The sequence below is a fragment of the Perissodus microlepis genome, chromosome 3 (assembly GCF_051167445.1).
Source record: "Perissodus microlepis isolate ML-2025 ecotype Zambia chromosome 3, ASM5116744v1, whole genome shotgun sequence".
Taxonomy (NCBI): domain Eukaryota; kingdom Metazoa; phylum Chordata; class Actinopteri; order Cichliformes; family Cichlidae; genus Perissodus; species Perissodus microlepis.
In genome coordinates this window covers 23,091,506-23,115,220 of record NC_140463.1, presented here as the reverse complement: position 1 = coordinate 23,115,220, position 23,715 = coordinate 23,091,506, and the positions used below count along the sequence as shown (strand labels likewise).

General features: G+C 41.6%; 1 protein-coding gene across 4 annotated transcripts in view; it reads left to right on the top strand.

Annotated features, from left to right (window-relative positions):
- col4a6 (collagen, type IV, alpha 6) overlaps nucleotides 1–23,715 on the top strand; it is a 164,473-nt gene that overhangs the window by 110,795 nt on the left and 29,963 nt on the right. For 3 of the 4 annotated variants that reach the window (XM_084923618.1, XM_084923619.1, XM_084923616.1), the window contains exons 5-13: nucleotides 12,668–12,802; nucleotides 13,839–13,883; nucleotides 14,147–14,266; nucleotides 14,388–14,444; nucleotides 15,701–15,745; nucleotides 15,927–15,989; nucleotides 16,386–16,421; nucleotides 16,549–16,590; nucleotides 22,908–23,000. In XM_084923618.1, the coding sequence (XP_084779744.1) occupies nucleotides 12,668–12,802; nucleotides 13,839–13,883; nucleotides 14,147–14,266; nucleotides 14,388–14,444; nucleotides 15,701–15,745; nucleotides 15,927–15,989; nucleotides 16,386–16,421; nucleotides 16,549–16,590; nucleotides 22,908–23,000 (636 nt within the window). Of the gene's footprint in view, nucleotides 1–12,667; nucleotides 12,803–13,838; nucleotides 13,884–14,146; nucleotides 14,267–14,387; nucleotides 14,445–15,700; nucleotides 15,746–15,926; nucleotides 15,990–16,385; nucleotides 16,422–16,548; nucleotides 16,591–21,221; nucleotides 21,312–22,907; nucleotides 23,001–23,715 lie in introns of all 4 variants that reach the window. The other variant, XM_084923617.1, reaches the window with a different exon arrangement.

Here is a 23,715-nt window from a genome sequence, read left to right as displayed (position 1 = left end):
TCCCACTAGGTTTATATCTGGGACTCTCCACCATTTGACCTTAGAACTGAAGAAGCTTCTCGGATGAGAGGTGAAACGTCTTCAAGTAAACTTAAAGAAGTCCAGACGCTTTTCTTTGCAAGCTCCTTTGACGACGATGACCTGGATGACTGAGAACCTTCACAGACATATTGCCGTACATTTTGGGAGGAACACCCTTCAACTGGTGCGGGAGTATGAAAGGGAATCAAGGAAACTAGCGGATTATAGGAACCATCTCCGTTTCAACCTAAGATGTAGACAAAGCAGAGTTGTTCCTAAGAGCCTGCGCCTTGGATCCACTGTCAGGGGATACAGAGCAGACTTGATTCTACAGAGAGCACAAAATCACCTTTTAAGTGAAAGGATAAGACAGGTCCATTTCACCATAGATGCCCTCCAGATCAAGATCAGCCAGACCCTGCAGGAACTGGAAATCCTTCTACCCTCTCCAATCTTAGAAGAGGTTTACAAGTTTGTGGACAAGGCTCAGCGGGCCCAACACTCTAAAGGAAAAGAAAGACAACGCAGGAAATTTCACACCTTGCTTTCAAAAACACACACTCCTCATCCTGAACCTACACAACCCAGAGAAGAAAACACACCTGAAGTCAGTCAGGAGAAATGGGTTAAGAACTTTTCAGACAGGATTCTCACTGAACCTGAAAAGAGAGTATTAGCCAAAGGACTCAATTTTGCCATTTCTCCACAACAGTTGCCCATAGTGGACCTCATCACAGCCACAGAATCTGCCATACGGATTAATAAATTATCACAGACAGAAGCAGAGCAAATCAGGATGAAAGTCTCAGCCACGCTCTCCAGTGCCAAAGTCCCTCCATCCAACCTCACAATACAGGAAAAGAAGGCCGTCGCTTCCCTGAGCAAAGACCACAACATCACTGTTTTACCAGCTGATAAGGGAAGATGCACCGTGGTCCTAAACACTACAGATTACCATACAAAGATCACTACTCTCCTCAGTGACAACAATACCTACGAAGCCTTAAAGCGAGACCCCACAAGCAGCTACAAAAAGAAAGTTATAGTTTGCCTTCAAGACTTTGAAAAGGACAAAATTATTGACCGCCTTACATATCACCGCCTTTACCCAGGGGATGCCATACCCTGCATCTACGGACTTCCTAAAATCCACAAGGAAGCTGTCCCACTCAGACCCATAGTCAGTAGCATAAACTCAGCCACTTATAACATTGCTAAACACCTTGCTACCATCCTTGCTCCTCTTGTGGGGAACACCCCACACCACATCAAGAACTCCACTGACTTCACCGACAAGGTCCAGAAACTTACCCTGGATCCAGATGAAACCATGGTGTCCTTTGATGTAGTCTCTCTCTTCACTTGCATACCCACCACGGAGGCCGTGGAGACTGTCAGAAAACGACTACAAGAAGACAGCTCCTTGGAGGACAGGACCAACTTCACACCCGATCAGATTTGCACACTGTTAGACCTCTGCCTCACCACTACATATCTCAAATACAACGAAGGCTTTTACAGACAAAAACATGGCTGTGCCATGGGCTCCCCCGTGTCACCTATTGTAGCCAACCTTTACATGGAGGAAGTGGAAAGGAAGGCTCTTGGCTCTTTCAAAGGAAGAGTACCCAGCCACTGGTACAGATATGTGGACGACACCTGGGTCAAAATCAAGACACAAGAAGTGGAATCCTTCACTGCGCACATTAACGCTGTGGATAAAAACATCAAGTTCACCAGGGAAGACACAAAGGACAACTGTTTGCCTTTCCTGGACTGCGCTGTGCACATTGAAGAGAACGGCAAACTCAACATCGAAGTTTACCGGAAGCCCACACACACGGACCAGTACCTCCTCTTTGACTCCCATCACCCTTTGGAACACAAACTTGGAGTAATTAGGACCCTACACCACCGGGCAGAACATGTTCCCTCTAAGCCTGAAAGAAAAAAGAAGGAACACACACATGTAAAGGAAGCACTCAAAACGTGCGGCTATCCTAAATGGGCGTTCTTAAAGTCAGCAAAGAGGCACAGAAAAGAAGACCAGACACCAACGAGGGAGGATAAGAAGGACAGACGCAACAACATTGTCATCCCCTATGTAGCCGGTGTATCAGAAAAACTTAGGAGAGTTTTCTCCAATCATGACATCCCGGTGCATTTCAGACCCAGCAACACGCTCAGACAAAAACTGGTTCACCCGAAAGACAAAACGCCAAAACACAGACTTAACAATGTGGTGTATGCTGTACAGTGCAGCGAGGAATGCCCAGACCTCTACATTGGAGAGACCAAACAGCCACTTCACAAGCGCATGGCACAACACAGAAGAGCCACCTCCACAGGACAAGACTCAGCAGTCCATCTGCATCTTAAGGATAAAGGACACTCTTTCGAGGATGCCAATGTTCACATTTTGGACAGAGAGGACAGATGGTTTGAAAGAGGAGTGAAAGAAGCCATCTATGTCCACTGTGAGCGACCATCTTTGAACAGAGGCGGGGGTTTACGACACCAACTCTCTGCCATCTATAATCCAGTTTTGAGATCCCTTCCCAGACGCCTTAACGCCCACTCACATCCTGGGCCATCTGACCTCAGGAATTCGCATGATAAGGTGGGGCCAGGTTTCACAATGAACACACCCGAAACTCTGGCTGATTGGGACCCACACCCAGTTTCACACCTTGGCTCAGGCGATTAGAAGATCATCAGGGGGTCCTTTTGTCCCTCTGTGGGGGGATACTCCCACTAGGTTTATATCTGGGACTCTCCACCATTTGACCTTAGAACTGAAGAAGCTTCTCGGATGAGAGGTGAAACGTCTTCAAGTAAACTTAAAGAAGTCCAGACGCTTTTCTTTGCAAGCTCCTTTGACGATCCAATCTGAAGTGATCTCTTTGTGCAGTAAGGGTAGATGCCTACATTTTGATCTGCTGTTGAGAAACAGGGAGGGAGGGGAGGAAGCTCCTGCGCTCCCTGGAAGAGCCAGGGAAAATAAGGAAGTTAAGGAAAATAAGGTTTTTTATAATCCATGCAGAGACGTGTGACAGGCTTGACTGGATTTGAGTTGCTTGCTTTTATCCCCAAGTGTAAAACATTCTCGTTCCCTTCTTCTGCAACTTTCTGGTATGTTGTAAGGACAAGAAGGAATCTAAACCATGAGGACTCACTTAATTCCTCAACTCCTAATTCACATAATTAAGAGCCTCTGTAAAGGGGAATTGAAAATTCCTTCAAAGTAAAGGTCTGGCTGTTTCTAGCGTGTTGGATATGACCAAGTGGACAGCGCTGAGGCCAGATTTGGAGTGATGTGTTGTTTTGATCAAACAGACTTGTTTGGCATCCCATAGCCATCAAAGAGAGCGGAAAAAAGTGCATTCTTGGATATCTCAGCCGTCATTAGAGCAGATATGATTTGGATGAGGTGGTTGGACCTTTAGGTTGGTCTGCAATCCAGACTTTCAGAAGCTTTAGTGACAGTTTCTATGACACAATTCAGTAAAAATGTTATGAAACCAGATTCAAAGAACAGAAGTGAATACTAGATTACTTCTATAGGCCCAATGTTTGCATCTGAAGTCAGCACGTTTAAGCAAAAAAAAAAAAAATCTCACTTATCCTACTTTAAGGGACACCTCAGCTCAAAAGTTTTTGCCTTCTCTTAAATTCAGTTCAATTCAATTAAAGTTCATTTATGTAGCACCACATCACAACAACAGTCACCTCAAGGCACTTTATATTGTAAGGTAAAAAGCCTACAGTAATAGAGAGAAAATCCCAACATTAAGACAACTCCCTTTGAGCAAGGGCACTTGGTGACAGTGGGAAGGAAAAACTCCCTTTAAACAGGAAGAAACCTCCAACAGAACCAGGCCCAGGGAGGGGCGGAGCCATCTGCCGCGATGGGACAGCATTTACTTTGTGATGCCAACAATGAGATTAGGAAAAAAATCAACATTCATTTGTTTCAACTGATACTCAATATTAACCAAGTTAGGTGTTTGCAACCTAAACTCCTCATGTTCACTTAACATGGCAGTGTGGAAAACACATTTATTACTAAAAAAAACAAAAAAAAAACAAACAATTCTGCGAATTTACTTATAATTTAAACAGAAACTTGCTTAAATGGTCAAATTCATGAAACATTCTCCTAAATAAAACAGGAAAGTTTTTTCCACTCGTAGCTAATCCACCTTTAGTTTTGGGATGTTTGACTGGTATAACTTGTCTTGTTTTTGCTGATACAACAAGATTCATTTGTTGCTTACAGTTTGTATGATTTTCACCCATGTTTTTTTTTTATCTTTGCAGGATGCTTTTTAACCTTTTCTTTTTACTCTTTTTTTAACCCTTTAAAGCTTGAATCATGAAATAATTGCCAGAAAATGTGTTTGATTTTTTAAAATAGTGTATATTTAACTTTATTTTTTTTATTGTTTAAAAATAAATCACATTTCAATTTTCATATATGACATTTAATTTGTATTATATTTGCTATATTTCTATATTCGTTTTTTTTTTTTCAATTGCTTAAAAATGTATTGTGCAATTTATTTAGGTTTTTTAGGGGGAAAAATTCACACCGATGATGTCGAAGTCCCAAAAACTGGCAAAAAAACTGTATGTATTAAATATGACACACGACGTTAAGGGGTTAACTGATGCCGACACGCCACTGTGATGGTTTATCTTTAAAATGTAATGTAGCACGAAGGTCAAAATAAGATGGTATCATGAGAAAGGGGTGTAGTTGAGAGTATTTTCTCAGAACAGGATTACTGTTATCCACTTTAGCTTATTGCAACTGCAATACTGCAGTGAACTGAAGTATTTAAGCACAAAATTCCTCTTCTTTCATTTGTCTCGACCTACCAGATAATTCAACACTGATTACTGTAATTAGTTTTTAAGCCAAACCTGATTATCTACAATACTTGCGCAGTGGTTTAGAGGTTTTAAAGATTTAGATGAGTTGTGCATGCCAATTACATGTTTGCTCTGAGCAGTTGGCATCATTGTGGGCTAACTTTCAGGGTGGACGCATGGGAGTGTAATGTTGCTTTAGCTCCAGTTATACCACTTACTTAAAGTTCCTAAGACCAGGGGATAAAAGACTGTATATCATATATACAGCTGTAAAAACCTATTCTGAAACTTTTACCTCATGTTTTAGTCTTTCTTGTAGAGATTCATAGTAGTTTGCATTTAAATAACAAATAGGAAGTTGCTCACTTCCTGGACAACAGCTGAGGAAACTCCACAAATTTATGGCATCGTCCGCTGACCAGTAATAGGGTATTTACTGGTGGGGTAAGCACCTGGATGAAAAGAGAGAACAGGTTGTGTGTAATGGCAGCCATCACCAAACCCAGAGGAGTCAATTGTAGAGCGGAGGTGTAGGAATCTGTCTTATGGAGTATGAAAACCATACAGTGTGTTGAAAACTAACAATCCAGCTCCACCAGGAAATATTAGAAAGTTTGATGCAGCGAGCTTCACTGCAAACCAGAATCAGTAAACTTTGGCTACCATTTAATTAACTTACTTTCAATGATAGTTTGGCTGTAATATTTTATACGTATGAGTATGAATAGTGAAATAAGCTATTTTATGTTTATATCACAAGGGAAACTGATAAAATATCTGAAAACACTTTGTTTCTTTACCCAAAATAAAAATGTAAGTTTGCAAAGAAACTTGTTTCAGGTATAAAAACCAAAAGAATCAAAGATGCACTGAAAACAAAGAAAGAAATGCAAGTCTGTAAAATGAAGTGGCATGAAATAGAAAACAGTTTCAGTTGTGTTTATTGAAGTGAAGTGATATTACATGATATGCCCATACATGTGCATCAAATGCTAATACACAGGTCTTATCATGAGAGCATTAGGATTTAGTTAATCAAGCTACTGTTGTTTTTTCAAGCATTAGGAAACCATCGCTAGATGATGTGAGCTACAGTCATATAGGCTTACACACTGGTGCATGTTCTATATTAGTGACTGATTGTTAGAGCTTGCTAACAATGGTCACAAAGAGGGATACAGTACTGCACCAAAAGCTTCCTGCAATTACTTTGGTCTGTCAGCCGGTGATCAGCTGATCACGGGGCCGGGTTTAAAAGAGAGACGTCACCCACCTGTTCGCCGCTCAGACATCGTTCTCTTCATGTCAGGAGCTCCGAAACCGTGCCGACGTCAGTCGCCGCCTGATTCAGCAACTGTGAGTGTTTTTCCTCTCGACTCTTTTTCTCATTCCGGCTCCGCTCGCTCTCCGTCTGTAACGCCAGTTCCGAAGCCACGCTTCGTGCACTGATCGTTACTAGAATAACTGCGTGTCTGTTCCAACCCACCGCTAGCCTTCGCCGCGTTTGGGTCTAGCCAGCACGCCACACGGGCACGCCGAATTACTGTGTGTAATCCGCCCGATCGTGAGATGGTCGCTAGCTACATTCACCCATAGTTTGCATGCAAGTTGCCAACCTGTTTCCAAACACTTGCCAACTTGCTAAGCAGCAGTAAAACTAACAGAAGGGGAGTGGAAACCGAAAGCAATGTACAACCTTTGAACCAAGTTGGTTACAGCGGTAAGGTACTACTTTTACACTGAAGGCATCGGCTATTTCTGCAGCAATGTTTCATGTTACAGTACCACTTGGTGAGTAGTTGGCAAGTGTTTGCAGACAACCGAGTTTTCCATGCAAATTTTGGGAAATTGCAGGAGCCTGGCAGCAACCAATACAATCAAAAGGAGGTTGTTTGTAGAACACCATCTATCTGTATTTGTGAAGTGTATCTCTTTGCAACCAGTTATACCCAGTGACAGCCAGCAATCAACCAATTAGGAAATACACATCTTTTCCAAGTGATCGGAGGTTGTTGGGGCTCACTGACCAGCCTCTCAGCTGTGCTGTTTTCACTTGTGAACTAAAAATCTTCAGGGTTTTGGAAAGTAGAGCAAATTGACAAAACAGTAAATTATTTCAGCCAGACAGTTAATGAAGGAGAAGCTAAAGAAATATCTCACAATTTTTAAGCTTTGTTGCTTTATTTATGTCAGCAATAAAAAGAAATGTATCATGAGCTTATATGCTGTTTATATTGATTTGAAATGAAACACTTGAATGTTTGGTCCGATATCACCCAAAGAAAAAAATCTGGAAGCCGTGCAGAGGCTTGGAGCTACTCGGGATGAGTTGTGGAGCAGCTGAAAATGTTTGGATGGTTTTCAGCAGTTAATTCAAAGTGTTAAAAGTTTTCAAGTGCTTGCCCAGGTCAGCTGGGTCATTTTTTTATGTTTATGGAGTGACAACTTTCACAGCTATACATACATAAATACCAGGCCACTGAACTGTTTTCTGGGAAAAAGTGTAAAAAGGTCAAGTTGCTGGAGGAGCAACTGAGAAACCATGTGCTTAGTCTTAAATTTGCTTTAAAAAATCGAGGTTTCACTTTCACTTTCTGTCTGTGGTTGTTTTATCCTCAGTCATCTGGAGCAGGACAAACATGCCTGGGATAAACGAGGTGTTTAGGTTTGCAGTCGGACCATTAGTGAATAGACCTAACCCAAACATTCCCATCTAAGGAGGATTTCCCTCTTTCTCTTTTCTCTGTAATTTTAAATGGACGGAGTGTGGGAGCTGAAGACTTGCACCTTGTTTCACCTTTAACAGCATCAAAAGCCCCGTCCTTTCAGCCCGTATTTTCACTCTGCCTTTTTAGCAAAGGCGTTTGAGGTTCTGCCGATTCATTTGGCTCCAACCATAATTGGGTTATCAGACTGGTTTGCTGATTAAACTTGCACCCAAAGACCTATCATTTGCCCACCCCTTGCCTCATCTTCAGCCCATCATCAAACCCAAGTGAGCATGCGGTGTGACAGCTAAAATCTTCCCCATAGCACAACCGGCTCACAGAACAATGTGTGCGGATAAACCCTCCAAGGGCCCGAGGGCGTGTGTTCGCGTTTGCATGCGCATGTGTCCATAAACAGCACACATACACACACACTGGCTATCACACGAATGTTGGCTAGAATCTGTCTGTCCAAGCACTCTCCTCTATCAGGAAGTGAGATAGGCTCGATGGGAACAGCAAGTCCAGAGAGCTTAGTGGGCCAGAATAGGGTCCATTGTGCCCATTATGCTGGTAGGGATTTGGGCCTACAAACTGACTAGTCTGCTGGAAGGTGATGAGGATGGAAGGTCTGGAAGAGCCGGGCGGAGACCCGACGGGATGGCATGAAAACAAACAGGGATGCCAACTGGCGAATGAGACGGTGTCGGGAGTCAGGGAGATGCTGGCAGGGGGAAAGATCAACGATAAAATTTGTCTCCATGTCTACAAAAAGCAGAGCTAGACATGAACTTAATTAAAGGCCATTTAACTACTTAATTCAATCTTACCTATATAGCTCCACCCAGTGAGGTCTGTTCTCCTTCATTGAACCCACTGTACAGACTAGCATCAAAGTCCTTGTAGAAGCAAGACCGGACAGTTGTTTGAACAGTCATTGATTGGGAGAGTAGATTTCTTCCATATTGGCTTTCCCCCTCATTGGTTCTTTTTTGAATCCAGAATTGAATTTCCTGCTCCTCACATAAAAGGTCTTGAATAACCAGGCCCCATTTTATATTAAAGACTCATACTTGACCACATGAGCACTTTGGTCTCACACTGCAGGCTTACTTGTTGTTCCTAGGATATTTAAAAGTAGAATGGGAGGCAGAGCCTTCAACTTTCAGGCCCCTCTTCTATGGAACCAGCTCCCAGTTTGGATTCAGGAGACGGACACCCACTCTACTTTTAAATTAGAGTGTCTATTTTCCTGTCTTCGTCCCCTCACCCCGGCAGATGGATCCCCCTCCCCTGAGCCTGGGTCTGCCAGAGGTTTCTTCCTGTTGAAAGGAAGTTTTTCCTTCCAACTGTCACCAACTGCTGGCTCATAGGGGGTTTTCTAATTGTTGTGGTTTTCCCTCTATTATTGTAGGATTTTTACCTTACAATATAAATAAAGTTGAGTTGAAAAGACTCATTCTAATCCCCCTGGTCAATTTTAGAGCAGCTTTAAATTTATGGCAAATTAAACCGCCTGGATGTTATTTAAAACTACATGTAACTGTTTTTATGGGGCTTTCACCCACCTTCTTGTTTCATCTCTTCTCTTCCCCCTCCTCTCTCAGTTTTTTAAAACCACACCATGTTAGGGAATACACAGATGCCTTAAACCCTCAGAACCTCCCTCAAAGAGTCAGGGACAATAAACAGCTCAGACTTTCAGAGATTTCGGTTTTGAAGCCGTTTTTAGCATTTGTTGGTTATTTTACAAGCTTGTAAACATCTTTTTTTTGTTGAGGCAGAAAAAACACTGTTCACTAACTGACACCAGATCGTCTTCACCTCTCACCTTTTATGTAAGGCCAGACAGACGCTTTGAAAGTGACCCATGACCTGAAAATAGAAACTAAAAAGACGGTGGAGCCTTTGGACAAGGTGACCCCATGACCTGCTGAGTTTTAGATAAACAAAGAGATACTTAAGCCAGTGGTTGGAGGTCTGCTAAGACATTTATAGGTGTATGTTGCTTAAACTGTGATGACAGCTGGGAGGAAGACAGGTCAGAGATTAAGCAGTAGGAAGTTGGTGGAAGGTGAAGAGGAAAGGAGAACCAAAAAGAAAGAGGGAGACGAAATGATGTATAGCAGTTGTTTCAATAAGGAGTGATGGAGGAATGAGGGATGAAAGGAAAGGCGTGAAAGAAAGCAGCTTCCTATGGGATCCCTGCATATTTTCCCTGGGTGAAACCAGGTGTGAGTGTGAACTATGGGCCAGACAACTCAGGCAGGCTGGCACAGCCCTGTCATTAAGCACTACCTGCCTGCCCTGAGGCTGGAAAAAGAGCTGAGAGCTCAGGTAAGACAGTGTGACAAAGACCAGTCTGGCATCACTGTCACTTTACAAAGACAAACACATTTACAGTGTTTAAGTGAAAACCCTGTAAATTTGTTTTTACCTGTAAACTTACAGCAAAATTCTGCTAGCAGGTGTTTCACTGCCACACATTAAAAACGCACTGATATTAATGTGAGTTATTTAATTACTGTCATTAAAGTTGGAAAAAGTTACCATTAAACACGAGAAGGCAAGTACACCCACTTTGAATTCCAAGGTTTCACACATGAGGACATAATAAAATAACATCTGGTCCAAAATTGAGTAAATACAACCTCAAGTGAAGAACAACCCACAATGTGTCTGTGAAGGTTCTCAGTCATCCAGGTCATCGTAGTCAAAGGAGCTTGCAAAGAAAAGCGTCTGGACTTCTTTAAGTTTACTTGAAGACGTTTCACCTCTCATCCGAGAAGCTTCTTCAGTTCTAAGGTCAAATGGTGGAGAGTCCCAGATATAAACCTAGTGGGAGTATCCCCCCACAGAGGGACAAAAGGACCCCCTGATGATCTTCTAATCGCCTGAGCCAAGGTGTGAAACTGGGTGTGGGTCCCAATCAGCCAGAGTTTCGGGTGTGTTCATTGTGAAACCTGGCCCCACCTTATCATGCGAATTCCTGAGGTCAGATGGCCCAGGATGTGAGTGATGTGTTACACTGTGTTCTTGTTTATGTAGCAAAAATTAGGCCAAACTGCAGAAGCAGTGTGAAAAACTATGTATACCCTATGATTCAGTAGCTTAGCTCGTTTAGCAGCAATAATTTGGATCACTTGTTTCCTTCATGACTTTATGAGTGGCTCACATTGTTGTTGTGGAATTTTGGCCCACTCCTCTTTACAACGTTGCTTCAGTCCATTGAGGTTTGCAAGCATTTGTTTATGCACAGCTCTCTTAAGGTCCCACACCAGCATTTCAGCAAAGTTCATATCTGGACTTTGACTGGACCATTGCAATATGTTGACTCTTTTCTTTTTAAGCCATTCTGGTGAAGGCTGGTTGTTTGTTCACATGCATTTTTGCCTTATAGCCATTCCCACATTAATGGGCAGCAACAATTATTCGTCTAAGATTATTACTGATGTCTATCCTCCACACTCCTGAATGCTCCAGACCGGCAAACTGCCAAGACGTCTGACTTTATAGAGGTGATCACACTTCTGGGCCATCAGTTAATCAGGTGCTTTTGATTAGCAGCACCTGACAAGCATTTATCGTATAATATACGTTATACAATACACTGATACAGTCATTCTAGGTTTTAAGGAGAGAAATACACTTTTATTGTGACGGCATTTTCTCATAGACTAATATAAGTTGTCTGCTTGTTCTAGGAACTACTACGTCATATATATGAATAAGAGATTATTTATTTTACCACCACTTAAGCTCCTCACACATGTGGTTTCCTGTACAGTCTAAAGAAGGAGTTTAAGTCTTTATCTAAACAGTCCAGATGCTGCATACGCCTGATTCACCCTGTGGTTTAGATTAAATCCTAAAAAGTGTTTACATGTAAGCTCGTGTTTGACCTTCTGTATGTATGTGTGGCTCTGATCTGGTTTGGTGAAATGCATTTCTATCTGCAGGCAGACAGACTCTGTCTATATGAACAGGACCAGCTCAGAGGAGATCATTATCTTCATTTATCTATTTAAGTGTGCATGGAAATAATGCAGGGATGTGACCCTTTTCTATGTGTGTAATTAAACTGCACTCTTATTTCAGTTTATGATATAAGACAAGCTTACTATGGATTTTGTTTTCGTACTGGATTTATGTTTTTGTTGGGTTTTTTTCCTGCGGCATTTACATAATAACAAGGGCTTAAAATGGCCTCTGTTAGCTTTTTTTAGCTGTGAAGTTAAACCTTCACAAACATCTGTCCCACTCTCTACCCACTCCTCCCTCCGTTCATCTCCCCTCTCCTTATCCAGTCAAACTGCTTAAAATGTGAGCTAATGGGAGGCTGTCAGTACTTCTGGGTGCTGTGTGAATGTGTGTGCGTTTGCCTGAAGTAGAGCCACCTGTTATTGTTTGTTGTTTTTATGCTGCCCTCCTGTGGTCACGACTGAGCGGTGCACCTGTGAGCTGTGTGAGTCATTTAGACCAGCGGTCCCCAACCTTTTTTGCGCCATGGACCGGTTTATGCCCGGCAATATTTTCACGGACCGGCCTTTAAGGTGTCGCGGATAAATACAACAAAATAAAACTAGTACCGGTACCGAAAAAAAGAAGATTTATTCATAACACACGTGAAAAGACCCAGGAAAACCGAGTAAACGATAAAAACGATAACAAAATAACGCTGAAAACCGATAAAAACCCTGAAAACTATACATTTCACACCTGAGCCTCAACTCTCGCGGCCCGGTACCAAACGACTCACGGACCGGTACCGGTCCGAGGCCCGGGGGTTGGGGACCGCTGATTTAGACAACATAGTGAATTTTTGGCTCTTTCAAGACTAAAATGTATTTTTCATTAATTTTACTGTAATGTATTTGTATTCTCTAACTGAATGTGAATCTACAGTAGCTGTGCCTCTACTAGGACCACATATCACAACTTGTGTTATTACATGGACTACACGTGAGCCACACTCACATGTTAACTCTCCCCGTGGGTGTGCAGTCTATGTTTTTCTGCTTGCAGTTTGGTGAACAGTGATCATGTCTTCTCTTTGCTCTCAGGGTCGTCCAGGAACTCTTGGTGAAGTTGGACCGTCTGGACAGGATGGGCCACGTGGGGTCCTTGGGCCTTCTGGGCCAAAAGGAGAGAAGGGCCACCTTGGGCTGAAAGGACCATCGGGCCCAAAGGGAGACAAAGTAGGTGCTTCAGATCTTTACAATTTGTTTTTCCCATTAAATGTGATTCGTTCACTCAGTGGCCACCTTGTTAACCCATTGAAACCAATGGGAGCGCTGGTTTTAGGTCAAACTTTTAGATCAAAGGAAACATTAGCACAAAAAATATCAGCAGTTCCTGAAAGCATCATTTCTGTTCTTTTCCTGTGATGTCATTATGGTAATCCCTGGTAGGGCTGCACATCCAAATCTCAACGAATAGCACAGAAAGCAACACAGAAAAAACTAAATAATAAAAAAACAAAGTAAAATTAACCCACATTCAAATGTTTGTTTTCTGTAGAGCTGCTTCTCACTCACTCACTTTCTCTTCTCTCAACCAACCTTCTTCTCGGGATTACCGTAATGACCCTAATATCCCTGACACGTGCAGAGTCGCTGCTTTCAAGAAACGTTGGAATTCTTTTAATTTAGCAAAACATTCAGCAGTTACTGGAGTTACAGATGTTTTTAAAAAAAATGTGCAAGACACCTGTCTGATGCCAGCAACAGGTTTGGCTATAGAGGGTTAAATACATCTACTACAAAATATCTAAGTTAATGCAAACATTTATTGAGCTAATCACAACTCCACGTGGCATGTAGACATGTTACAGTTCAAACTGGGCTTCAGAATATGTAAGAAATGTGATCTCAGTGACCACAAAAGCATCTCTGGAGTTTACAGAATAATCTGAGAACAAAATCTGTGAGCAGTGTTTTTGACACCTTATTGAATCTGTGCCATGAAGAATTAAAGCTGTTCTGAAGGCAAAATATGGTCCAGTCCGGTATCAGCAAGGCGTACCTAATGAAAAGATCCATGATGTATGCACATACTGTGTATTACTAATTAGCAAATACATTTTTTGATAATATCAGAGTTTGCTAAATATAATGCTTCATGCAAACAATGTACATTCAGATTTTCTACACCAAGCACGCAGTTGCATGTTTTGCCCACAAGGTGTCTCCATTTAAAGTTATTGTATATTTAAAGTATTTATTATCTTTGCAGGGACCAATGGGAGTGCCTGGATTCCAAGGAAGTGATGGTGTGCCTGTAAGTAAACAGATGCAAACGGTATCCATTAATTTCCTTAATGAGGTTTCTTGTCATTAAAGATAACATCAAGATTTTTTTCAGATTTTTTTCTCTTCCTCGTCCTTTTTATTCATTTATTCAGCTTCACATTAAAAAATTCAAGATCATATTGTGTAAAAAGTTCAGGAATATAGAAAACAATGATCATGGAAATGTAAATATTCTAATGAGAAGTCAAATTATAATTTGTCATCATGTCCTTATTATCCTTCACTGTGCAGGGTCACCCTGGTCAGCCGGGCAGCAGAGGACCACCGGGACTGGACGGCTGTAACGGGACCAGAGGAGATCCTGGAGATCCCGGCTTTGGGAGGGGATACCCTGGCACCCGTGGATTTCCTGTACGGAAAGACATCCTGTTTCATTCACCTCACATATTTTTAATCTCACGTATAGCAATACTTAGAATATTATATTTACATACAGAGACAGAGATACTGATGTTGTGTTTGCCTCCAACAGGGGCTGAGTGGGCCTAAGGGTCAGAAAGGAGAGCCTGTATTCATCTCGGAGAATGCTGTAAGCTCCCACTCATGCACACTAATGCTGCTCACAGGCTGATCTCTTTAACCAAGGCAGTTCAGTTGTTTGCAGGATCAAAATATTGCAAAAACTTTACTTTTCCACTTCCATTACTCTCATTTTTTTTATTAGGTTGGACAAATCTTTTAGTTCCTGCATCTTTTCTTCCTTCCTCCTTAATCCCCCATCCCATCATCTTTATATATACAATCACAATCTCCTTATAGGGAAGCTATGGATTAGAAAGAAAAGGAAGTCCTCTCATTTAGCAGTAAAACCACTTAATATTTGATTTTTGATTGGTTACCTAAATAAACTTTATTTCAGTAGTCAGTAGGACAACTGAAGGTGTGGAAAAGTGAAGCAAAGGTTACTAATAGTTTCACAAAGATAATTCTCCCACAATTGATAGTTCAGATTTCCTCCAGCGGATATCGATGAGTGGTTGTTGATCAAAGCGATCCAAATGTCGATTCACAGGCAGGCAGATGTAAACAAAACGTGTCAGAGTTCATGAAATAAGGAGGTAAATTAAACCTGTGCTACTTTATAAAGAGGCTAGGAACACAGAGTGATGACAACAGACACTGAGACAGAGCCTGAGGAAATGACAACACTATTTGTACATAAAAGGGTAATCAGGGTAATGGAAGGTAACGAGACACAGATGTGTGGTTAGTAAATGTTGTTGTATGTGTTTTCTTTGCATTTTCTAAGCATCTCAATTTGTCAATAAACTAACACAAACTAAAACTAACAACCACAAGTTCAGCAACATCTTTAATGAGGAAAAAGTCCAACAACCTAAAAAAAATACAAACATAAACCTGCACTGAAAGAGTTTTTAATTTAGGTGATATTTGTTGATCTCTTTGACACATTGAACTGCAAATTAACCAGCATATGAAGGCAACGGGTTACTGTGGCACAACTTTATTGACATTTGCAGCATGAAGACATGACATGAGTGAACAGACAGAACGTTTGCGTGCAGCAGGACGACGTTATTCTCGATGGCATCAGCTGGATCGACTGCCAGCCTGATACAGTTTATTGAAAGCTGCTAACAGATTTAAGTTCTCATTTACCGAAGCTGCTGGAATGGCATTTGGCCCACTTTGACTCCTGCTGATAACCATGAATAAAAATCCCAATGTTTGCCACAAATGAAGAAGACTGTGTTCTGCCATGTGTGCAGAGGTGTTGGTGCATCTTATTTATTGTTTGCTCTTCTCTTTATTGCACTCATCTAGGTTATACAGGGTCCCCCGGGTGACCCAGGACCCCCTGGCCCACCTGTAAGAGTTTCTTTCACTATTTCACCCAACAGCATAAATATTTAATGCAAAGTAGTACGGCTGAGCTCTGTGAAATATGCACTGGATGTTAGCAATGTGTGGTCTAAAATAATGTTACACCACAATGAAAACAGCACCGCTGTGTAACGTGGGTTTGTTTTCATTTGTTTTATGTCTGCAGGGTTTACAAGGTCCTTATGGTCCAGTCGGTTTTCCTGGTCCCGAAGGACCTGAAGGATACCCAGTATGTAAACTCATTTATCTGTTTCCTCTTCCTCAGACCGATCCCTGCAGCTACATCGTCACTTTTCTTTTTTTTGTTTAATTAATTTCTAATTTGCAGTATGCTGAATGCAGTGATTATGAAGGAAAAACTGTTCTACTACCTTGTGTGACGATTGCTTTAATATTGCTTTATTAAATATCTTACATTCATAAAAGTTGTATGCGAGCAGGCATTTAGGTTTTATGTAACAGCGTGTTTAAAACTTAGAGATATTAGTGGCACATTTTTTTAGCTTAAAAGTGTTATAACCTGCAAACCCTGTGATAAGTTAGTTCCAGTCACATTAAAGCCAGAATGTAGGTTTATTTATCTTTAACTTATTAAGCTTAGTCTGACTCTTTGTCCTGTTTATAGGGCCCACCAGGTCCTCCCGGTCCCCCAGGGCCAATGGTAAGTATAATGGTACACTAAAGGGACATATCATTTCTTTGAATTTAGACAAATGGCTGCCTTTTGGTAGCCTCTCTTATTCTCTCATTGTTGTCCAGAAGTACATATGAACCTTTTTTGTTTTTAGGGGAGCCGTAGTGACGCATCTCAAGGAGAGAAAGGAGACAAGGTACGCTGTAAACCACAGAGCTCACAACAGATTCATAAATTTAAGTCACACGTACACAAGCAGCACTGCTGATGCTGCTCGTGGCAGTGATTCATTCATCGCACACGCGTAAAAAAGACCGCAAAGAGAAACCATGATTGTGCTCCCTTTATGCTACAAATATGGAAGCAAAGTATTCTGCGTCTAAAGTTTGCCACAGTCAGTGTAACTATCTATTAGGGGTGCAACGATACACAAAATTCACGGTTCGGTTCGGTTCGGTTCGATACTTTGGTGTCACGGTTCGATATTTTTTCGATATAAAAAAAAGTGTTCATGCCTTTTTAATTTGTCATTTATTAAAATTATAAATATATATATATTAACTCAAAAGTACAGTTTTTACATTTAATGTTGCTGAAACAACAAAGTAATAAAAAAATAAATCTATCTGATCGAGAAATCGCTCATCTTTGGAAAAGAGAGTTTATTACAGAGAAATGGCTCTTTCCAAAATAAAAGCTATACTATACGCTTCTTCTGGGCTATATTCTCAGCAGCATATTAAACATATCAGGTCCCATAAGGAGAATCATGTGCTAACGGCTGTCTAAATGACTCGGGTAAAGTTTGTAGCATGCGTGCTTGTTGTTTTTGTCTGCTTCCACTTGTCTTTGCACTAGGATGATGTCGGAGTAAATGTGCAGTCATATTCGTTGTGTTCCCACTAGTGCTGTCAGCGTTAATCTGAAATGACGTTAACGCCACAACACGGCAAATCTCCGTTAACGAGCTACCGCGGATCGCCCCGTGCCTGGAGCTGGACGGCGTCAACACGTTAACGAGCTAACTGCGCTAACGCAGTAGTTCCCACCCATGTAATTGAGCATTGCGTGGCTCATCCGACATACTGTTTTACTTTTGTCCATGACGCGCTTACCTTCAGGGTCATACGTCACATGAAAACCAAAATAGTTCCAAAGGCCAGATCTGAATGAGGGTGGGGGAGGTTCAATTTGCCATGTTGCAAGGAGAGCTTAACTTCTGTCTCGCTAGCTTGCCCTGCGCTCAGTGAATCTGCGTTCGACTACTCCGCCTAGGCTGCACTGTCGAGCGCAGATCCACTGAGCGCTCAACACAGATCCACTGAGCGCTCAACACAGACAGCATCGTCAGAAGGAAAGTTGATAAAATAAATTAAAAATTTTGTATTGTTCATACATATGCGTACCGAACCGAAAGCACTGTATCAAACGGTTCAATATCAATAGGAGTATCGTTGCACCCCTACTATCTATGTGTTAATTTTTTATGGTTTTATCTGCAAAAGCATGTTTTATAAGTTAGATTCCTACTCAGAGTAAAACAGAAGAGTGAGCAGATTGGACAGAATTAGAAATGAGTGCATCAGAGGAACAGCTCAGGCTGAGCAGCTTGAAGACGGTTAAAGAGAGGCAAGGCTGAGATGGTTTGGATATGTGCAGAGGAGGGAAGAACAGTGAAGATGGAGCTGCCAGTCAGGAGGACAAGAGGAAGACTTCAGGGAAGATGTGTGGCTCTACTGAAGGTGGGCATGCAGATGTTTGGTGTGACAGAGGAGGATGGAGGGATAAAGGGAACATTTGAAAAGAAAAAAAAGATTAACAGCACAGTATAAAGAAGGGTGGGCTTTAAGGTATGAAAGCCTTGTGATTGACAAGTCAGCAAAACGTCCACTGCTCGCTAAACACATTTGACTGCAGAAAAATAAGCCTGTGACTCTGCATCTTTTCTGTACAGTCTATGTTTAAGATTAGGATGTAGTCTCATGTCACAGAAAGGAAAAACAGGAAATCAGCAGTGAGGGCATGCAGGGGGCACACAGGAAATAGCTTTGTCTCCTTTTAGAATTTATACCAAGTTACATTTATTTGTTGATGGAAGCATCACTATAAGATGTATATAAATGTCTGCCCCCAGTTTCTTTCCAAAGAAAGAAAAAAATCTTTCTATTTGTTGGAGCAAAAACTTGTTTTTAACCTCACGGGGACCCAAATGCTAATAATAAACTGCTATTAAAGCAGAGCTCTGATTTAAGTCATTATGTTGGTGAAAAACATTCTTTAACCACCGTTTCACGTTGTTTTGTAGTAAAATGTTATGGATTCTATATTGTAAAGCAGGTATTCCCAAAGTGAAAAGTGCTGTGGCCCCCTTAAAGCCAGAAAATTCTGCTTTAATTCACTTTGTTCATAAGTAATAATTTCATATTCATGATAGAATTAGGAACTGTACACAGTATTACTGTGGCATGCCTGCAGTGCCTGCAAAGTCCACCAGGGGACTGACACTTTGGCAATCACTGCTCTACAACCACTAATGACAACAGCAGGCTTTAAGTGCTCTAGCTGTGTGTGTGTGTGTGTGTGTGTGTGTGTGTGTGTGTGTGTGTGTGTGTGTCGGCTCGAATGACACTAAAGTTCATTGATTTAATGCCGTGCATGTTAACATTTTGGTGGTGGCACAGCCTGCTCTTCTTCCGTCCATTGCATCCCTCCCTCCTTCTCCTTTTAACCCCACCCGTTCCTGCATCCCTCCACCTTCCTCCTCTCTCCATCCTCTTCTTGACACATGTGTTGGACTGATTTTTGCAACTGTTTCCTGAATGATAAAAACAATCACATGAGCCTCTACTTGTTTCGGTCTGGTTTGTTCTTCATGTGATCCGTGCTGCCGCTGAGACAAACGCAGACTCCCTGAGACAGATCGCTTAATCCTGACCAGCTCAACTCCAAGTTCAATTATTTTGCCAATTTCTTTTCTTTTCTTTAGATCGGGGAGTTTGTCCGATGTCCAGTGGCTTCACGGACTGGTTTCTTTATTGTTGAATGACAGCTCAGAGATTTCTCACCATAATTCACCTAAAATTCGTCCCATCCATCCAGTTTCAAAAACACCTCTCCAGTTCAGATTTGCGAGTGGGCTGGAGCTAATCCCAGCTGACTTTATGTGAGTCTATCCCACCCTGGACTTTTACCAGTTGAAATTTCTGAGTTGTCACTCTGGAGGACTGTAATCTGTGGGCTGTAACTGGGTGCTGCAATCACTCGCTCCTGCTTCCTGTATGATTTTATTTACCCATCTTGACCACATCAAGCCTCTGGTGATGATTGCTGAGACTTGTAGGTCATTCTCCCACTCCTTGACTTCTTATTCGCCACCCGCTCATCAATCCACACACCCGCCCATACCGTTTAAACAAATGGCACAGGTGCTACTAACATTCATCTTCCTCACACACTGCATGCATGCTGTGATCAACCAAAACCCGTAGCGACTGAGCAAGGATAAAAACAGGGATGAAGTGAATGTGGAAACAGCTGGATCTTCTCCAGCCTGATGAAATGCACTTTTAGGATTGAATTACACTTTTTTCAGTAAACAAATGTGCAGCATGTGTATTTCTCTTTAATTCTGGCCTTGAATTTTTATACACTGACTATAATATATAAAGTGTCACTAATCTTTCTCCTTTTTTATCTATCACGGCTATTATTCCTTTACCTTCTCTAATCTGTTTTTGAGCCTTATATTTATATTTTACCCTCTTTTTTTGCCTCCTTTTTCTTTTGCTCCACCAGCGTCGCCATTTTTAAAAAATGCAGTAAATTTATATGACAGAAAAGAGTCCAACTGTAAGGCAGCAGTTTCTGCGGACTGGAATGTTTGCAGATGACACTGTGATCTGTAGTGAGAGTCGGGAGCAGGTGGAGGGGACCCTGGAGAGGTGGAGGTCTGCTCTGGGGAGAAAAGGGAAAGTCAGTATAAGCAGGACAGAATACATGTCTGTGAATGAGAGGGAGACAGGTGGAAAGGTGAACATGCAAGAAGCAAAGGTGGTCAAGGTACCTGAGGTCAAGCATTCAATCAAGGAGCAGTGCACAAGAGAGGTAAAAAAGAGAGTGCAGTCAAGTGGGAGTGGGTGGAGACGAGTGTCAGAGGTGATTTGTGACAGAAGATTTAAAAAATGTTAGTGAGACCTGAAATGGTGTATGGTTCGAAGACAAAAGAACAGGAGGTCGAGCTGAAGACGTTAAGGTTTTCATTGTGAAAGTCCAGAATGGATAAAATTAGACAATTATTTTGTGTGTCAGAACAATGAGGCGACAGCTAAATGTCACAGCTGCCACCAAAGGCAGACTGTAGTGTAAACGCTGTCTCCAGGTGGAAAACCGGAGGAGTGATACGTCTCATGTTGTGCAGCGTACAGAGTGTGCAGGTGTCACCTTCTCGCCTAAAGACGTACAAAGCTTTAAAAAGATCTACTTTCAATATAAGGACTGATATCCCTTATCGACTGTGTGCACATTTATATGCATAACAGCAGGTTAGATTAACTTTGAAAAAATAAAACTGAGGTCATTAGTTGCATCTGATCAGCTCTGATGCTACTCTGCTTCACACTGTACTGAGAGTCCAGATCTGCTCTGCTCAGTGAATATAATTTAATGTGATTTTTCAAGGTGCTGATGCTATTTTCTCACCTTTGCTTCAGTAAAATAATCTTCCCATTCTCTCCTTTTCCTCTCTCCTTCCTTTCTTCATTCCCCTCCTCTGCTCTTTGCGTCTCGTGATTGGCTAACAGTGTGTTTCGTGTGTATTTCGGACTCTAGGGTGACGTGGGTCTTCCCGGACCCAGGGGTAGTCCCGGCGACACGTCGCTAAGCGGCCCAAAAACACTCACTATCTACAAAGGAGATAAGGTAACACAGCAAAGGAAGGGAAGGAGCGAAGGTTTTTGAGCTAACACAACAGACACACAAAAACACACGCAAGGATGTGGTGGAGGTTTCACTGCAGAAAATAACCAAAAGAAAGAAGTGCAACGATGCATCAGTAGGCAGGTCAAAGGTCTAATAAAGAAGAGGAGCAGTGATTGCAGCAAACCTTACAAACCTCAGAGAGGAGGACGTGCTGGAGGGAGGAAACAAGGAGCCGAGGGAGGACGTGAGGAGACACGGGGAGAGGTGGAGGAGAGGTCGGTCATCACTGTCCAGACTCACAGAGAGCAGCAGTCGTGCATCTTTAATCAGAATTTGGAGAAAAAATCATTTACATTTTTCAGCCAACCTGAATTTTTTTTAATAAGATCATTTAAGAAATGCAGTATTTATCCCATATTTGTTTTACAGCTGTAATAAAAGTAATGAAAGCAACACAAATGCTGCAGACTGTGAGTGTGAGAGCCAAACTATGGTATTAAAGGTGCTGTATCATTAACTGCTGGAAAACCACTGATTTAGTTTAGGTTCAGTAAAAATTGCTCTGCACCAAAACTACACAGCAAAATCTCCAGTGTTAAATTAACACTAGAGAGTGTCTATATGGGTCCACACCTCTGAGTGTTAAATACAACACTGTTGAGTGTTAAATTAACACTTTTGACAGTGTTATATGTTTAAAAGTAACCTAGTCAGTTTTGAAGATTAACAATGGCTAACACTGAGCAGTGCTGATTTTCTAACACTGGAAAATAACTCAAAATGTTAGAAATATTCCAGTGTTAGAAAATCAGCACTGCTCAGTGTTAGCCATTGTTAATCTTCAAAACTGACTAGGTTACTTTTAAACATATAACACTGTCAAAAGTGTTAATTTAACACTGGAGATTTTGCTGTGTAGGAAGCTTTTATTGTGAAAGGTGTTTGGATAAAATAGGTTTTCTTCCTTGGGATGTGTTGTCATTGTGCAATGTGTTTGAGGCTTATAACGTTTATGCATTAAACTGCAGTCTAGTGAACACGGCAAAAGGGACCCTAGTGAAAAGTTTCTGTTATAAACTTTTATAAACTGTTATAAACTCAGCATGTCTGAGCTTTCAAGTTCAAACTATTGATCCTAAAGCTGCCCGTTGGATAAAAAGTTTATTTTTTGGTAGCTTTCAAACACATGACACAGACTGACACATCTTGAGTACAGACAATTTTGGAAACATGAGGAGATCTGCCAAAAGAAATCAAATCTGTTTAGTTATAATTAGTTAAAAAAAACCTTCTGCATACCAATGTTAAAATTTAATCTGACTATTACTGTCTGAACTTCCTTCAAAGTTTCTGTAAGTAGGATTAAAGTTGTAAAGAAACAACAAACACCAGCCTCTCTTCATCCTCATCCATAAAGCTCCTCGCTCCTCTCCTTGGTCTGCGCTCTCTTCAGCCGCTTACTGCGCGGCCTCATGCCGTCCATCCTCCAGTCGACAGTCTGCCCTCTTTTCCCCTAAACGTTCCAAAAGCTGGGGTTGTTTTTTCCCGCGCTTCGTCAGCGTAAACAGCTCTTTCTTCCTTGGTCACCGCATCCAGGGCGACATGGGCTTGCCTGGTGACCCCGGCCAGCCAATGATCAATGGCGTTGTGGAGTTTGTGGGTTTTCCCAAAGGAGACAAAGGAATGCAGGTTTGTTGGGAAACACAAGTCATAATTAGCGTTTTATTTCACTGTCACAAAAAAATCAGTTTCAAACATAAAAAAGTCATTTTAATGGTGGCAACAGCCTGAAAGTGATCGACACCATCATGTGTTGGTAAACTTGTATGCTTCACTTTGTAAAAATTATAGAAAAGAACATGTACTTTTCTCCCAGGTTCACTGCTTTATGAATCAGAGAAACTGACATTTTTCTTTGGTGTAACCGACACATATCCAAACCAAGACTTCCTGTTATGTCCATGTGTCACTGGGAAAAGTAGACAGCGATGGTCATCTGGCAGATTTCTTGAAAAGCGAGCTCTCTATTTGCCCAACACATATTGTTTTTGCTTCATGCAACCAAAGCACGCTCCAGCGTGGCTGATCAATATAAACAGGACCACAAGCAAAAAGCTTCCTGTCCTTTACCAAGACTTTCTGCGAATGCTTCTAACTTCTGTTTGCAGAGGCGAGCAGAATAGTTTCTGAGCCTATGGCCACTCAGAAAGTTAAAAACCAACACTATACTAATGCTGCAGCTTTATATTGAACGCATTCACAACACTAACATCTAGTTTTGTAACGCTATCGCTAATGTCGGGGAACATTTCCCCTGATATAATAGTAACAGTTAATAACAGTTAAAACATGCTTCCCAAAACGTATTAAAGTAGAAAAATGCACGGCAAAAAGGACTCTTCTT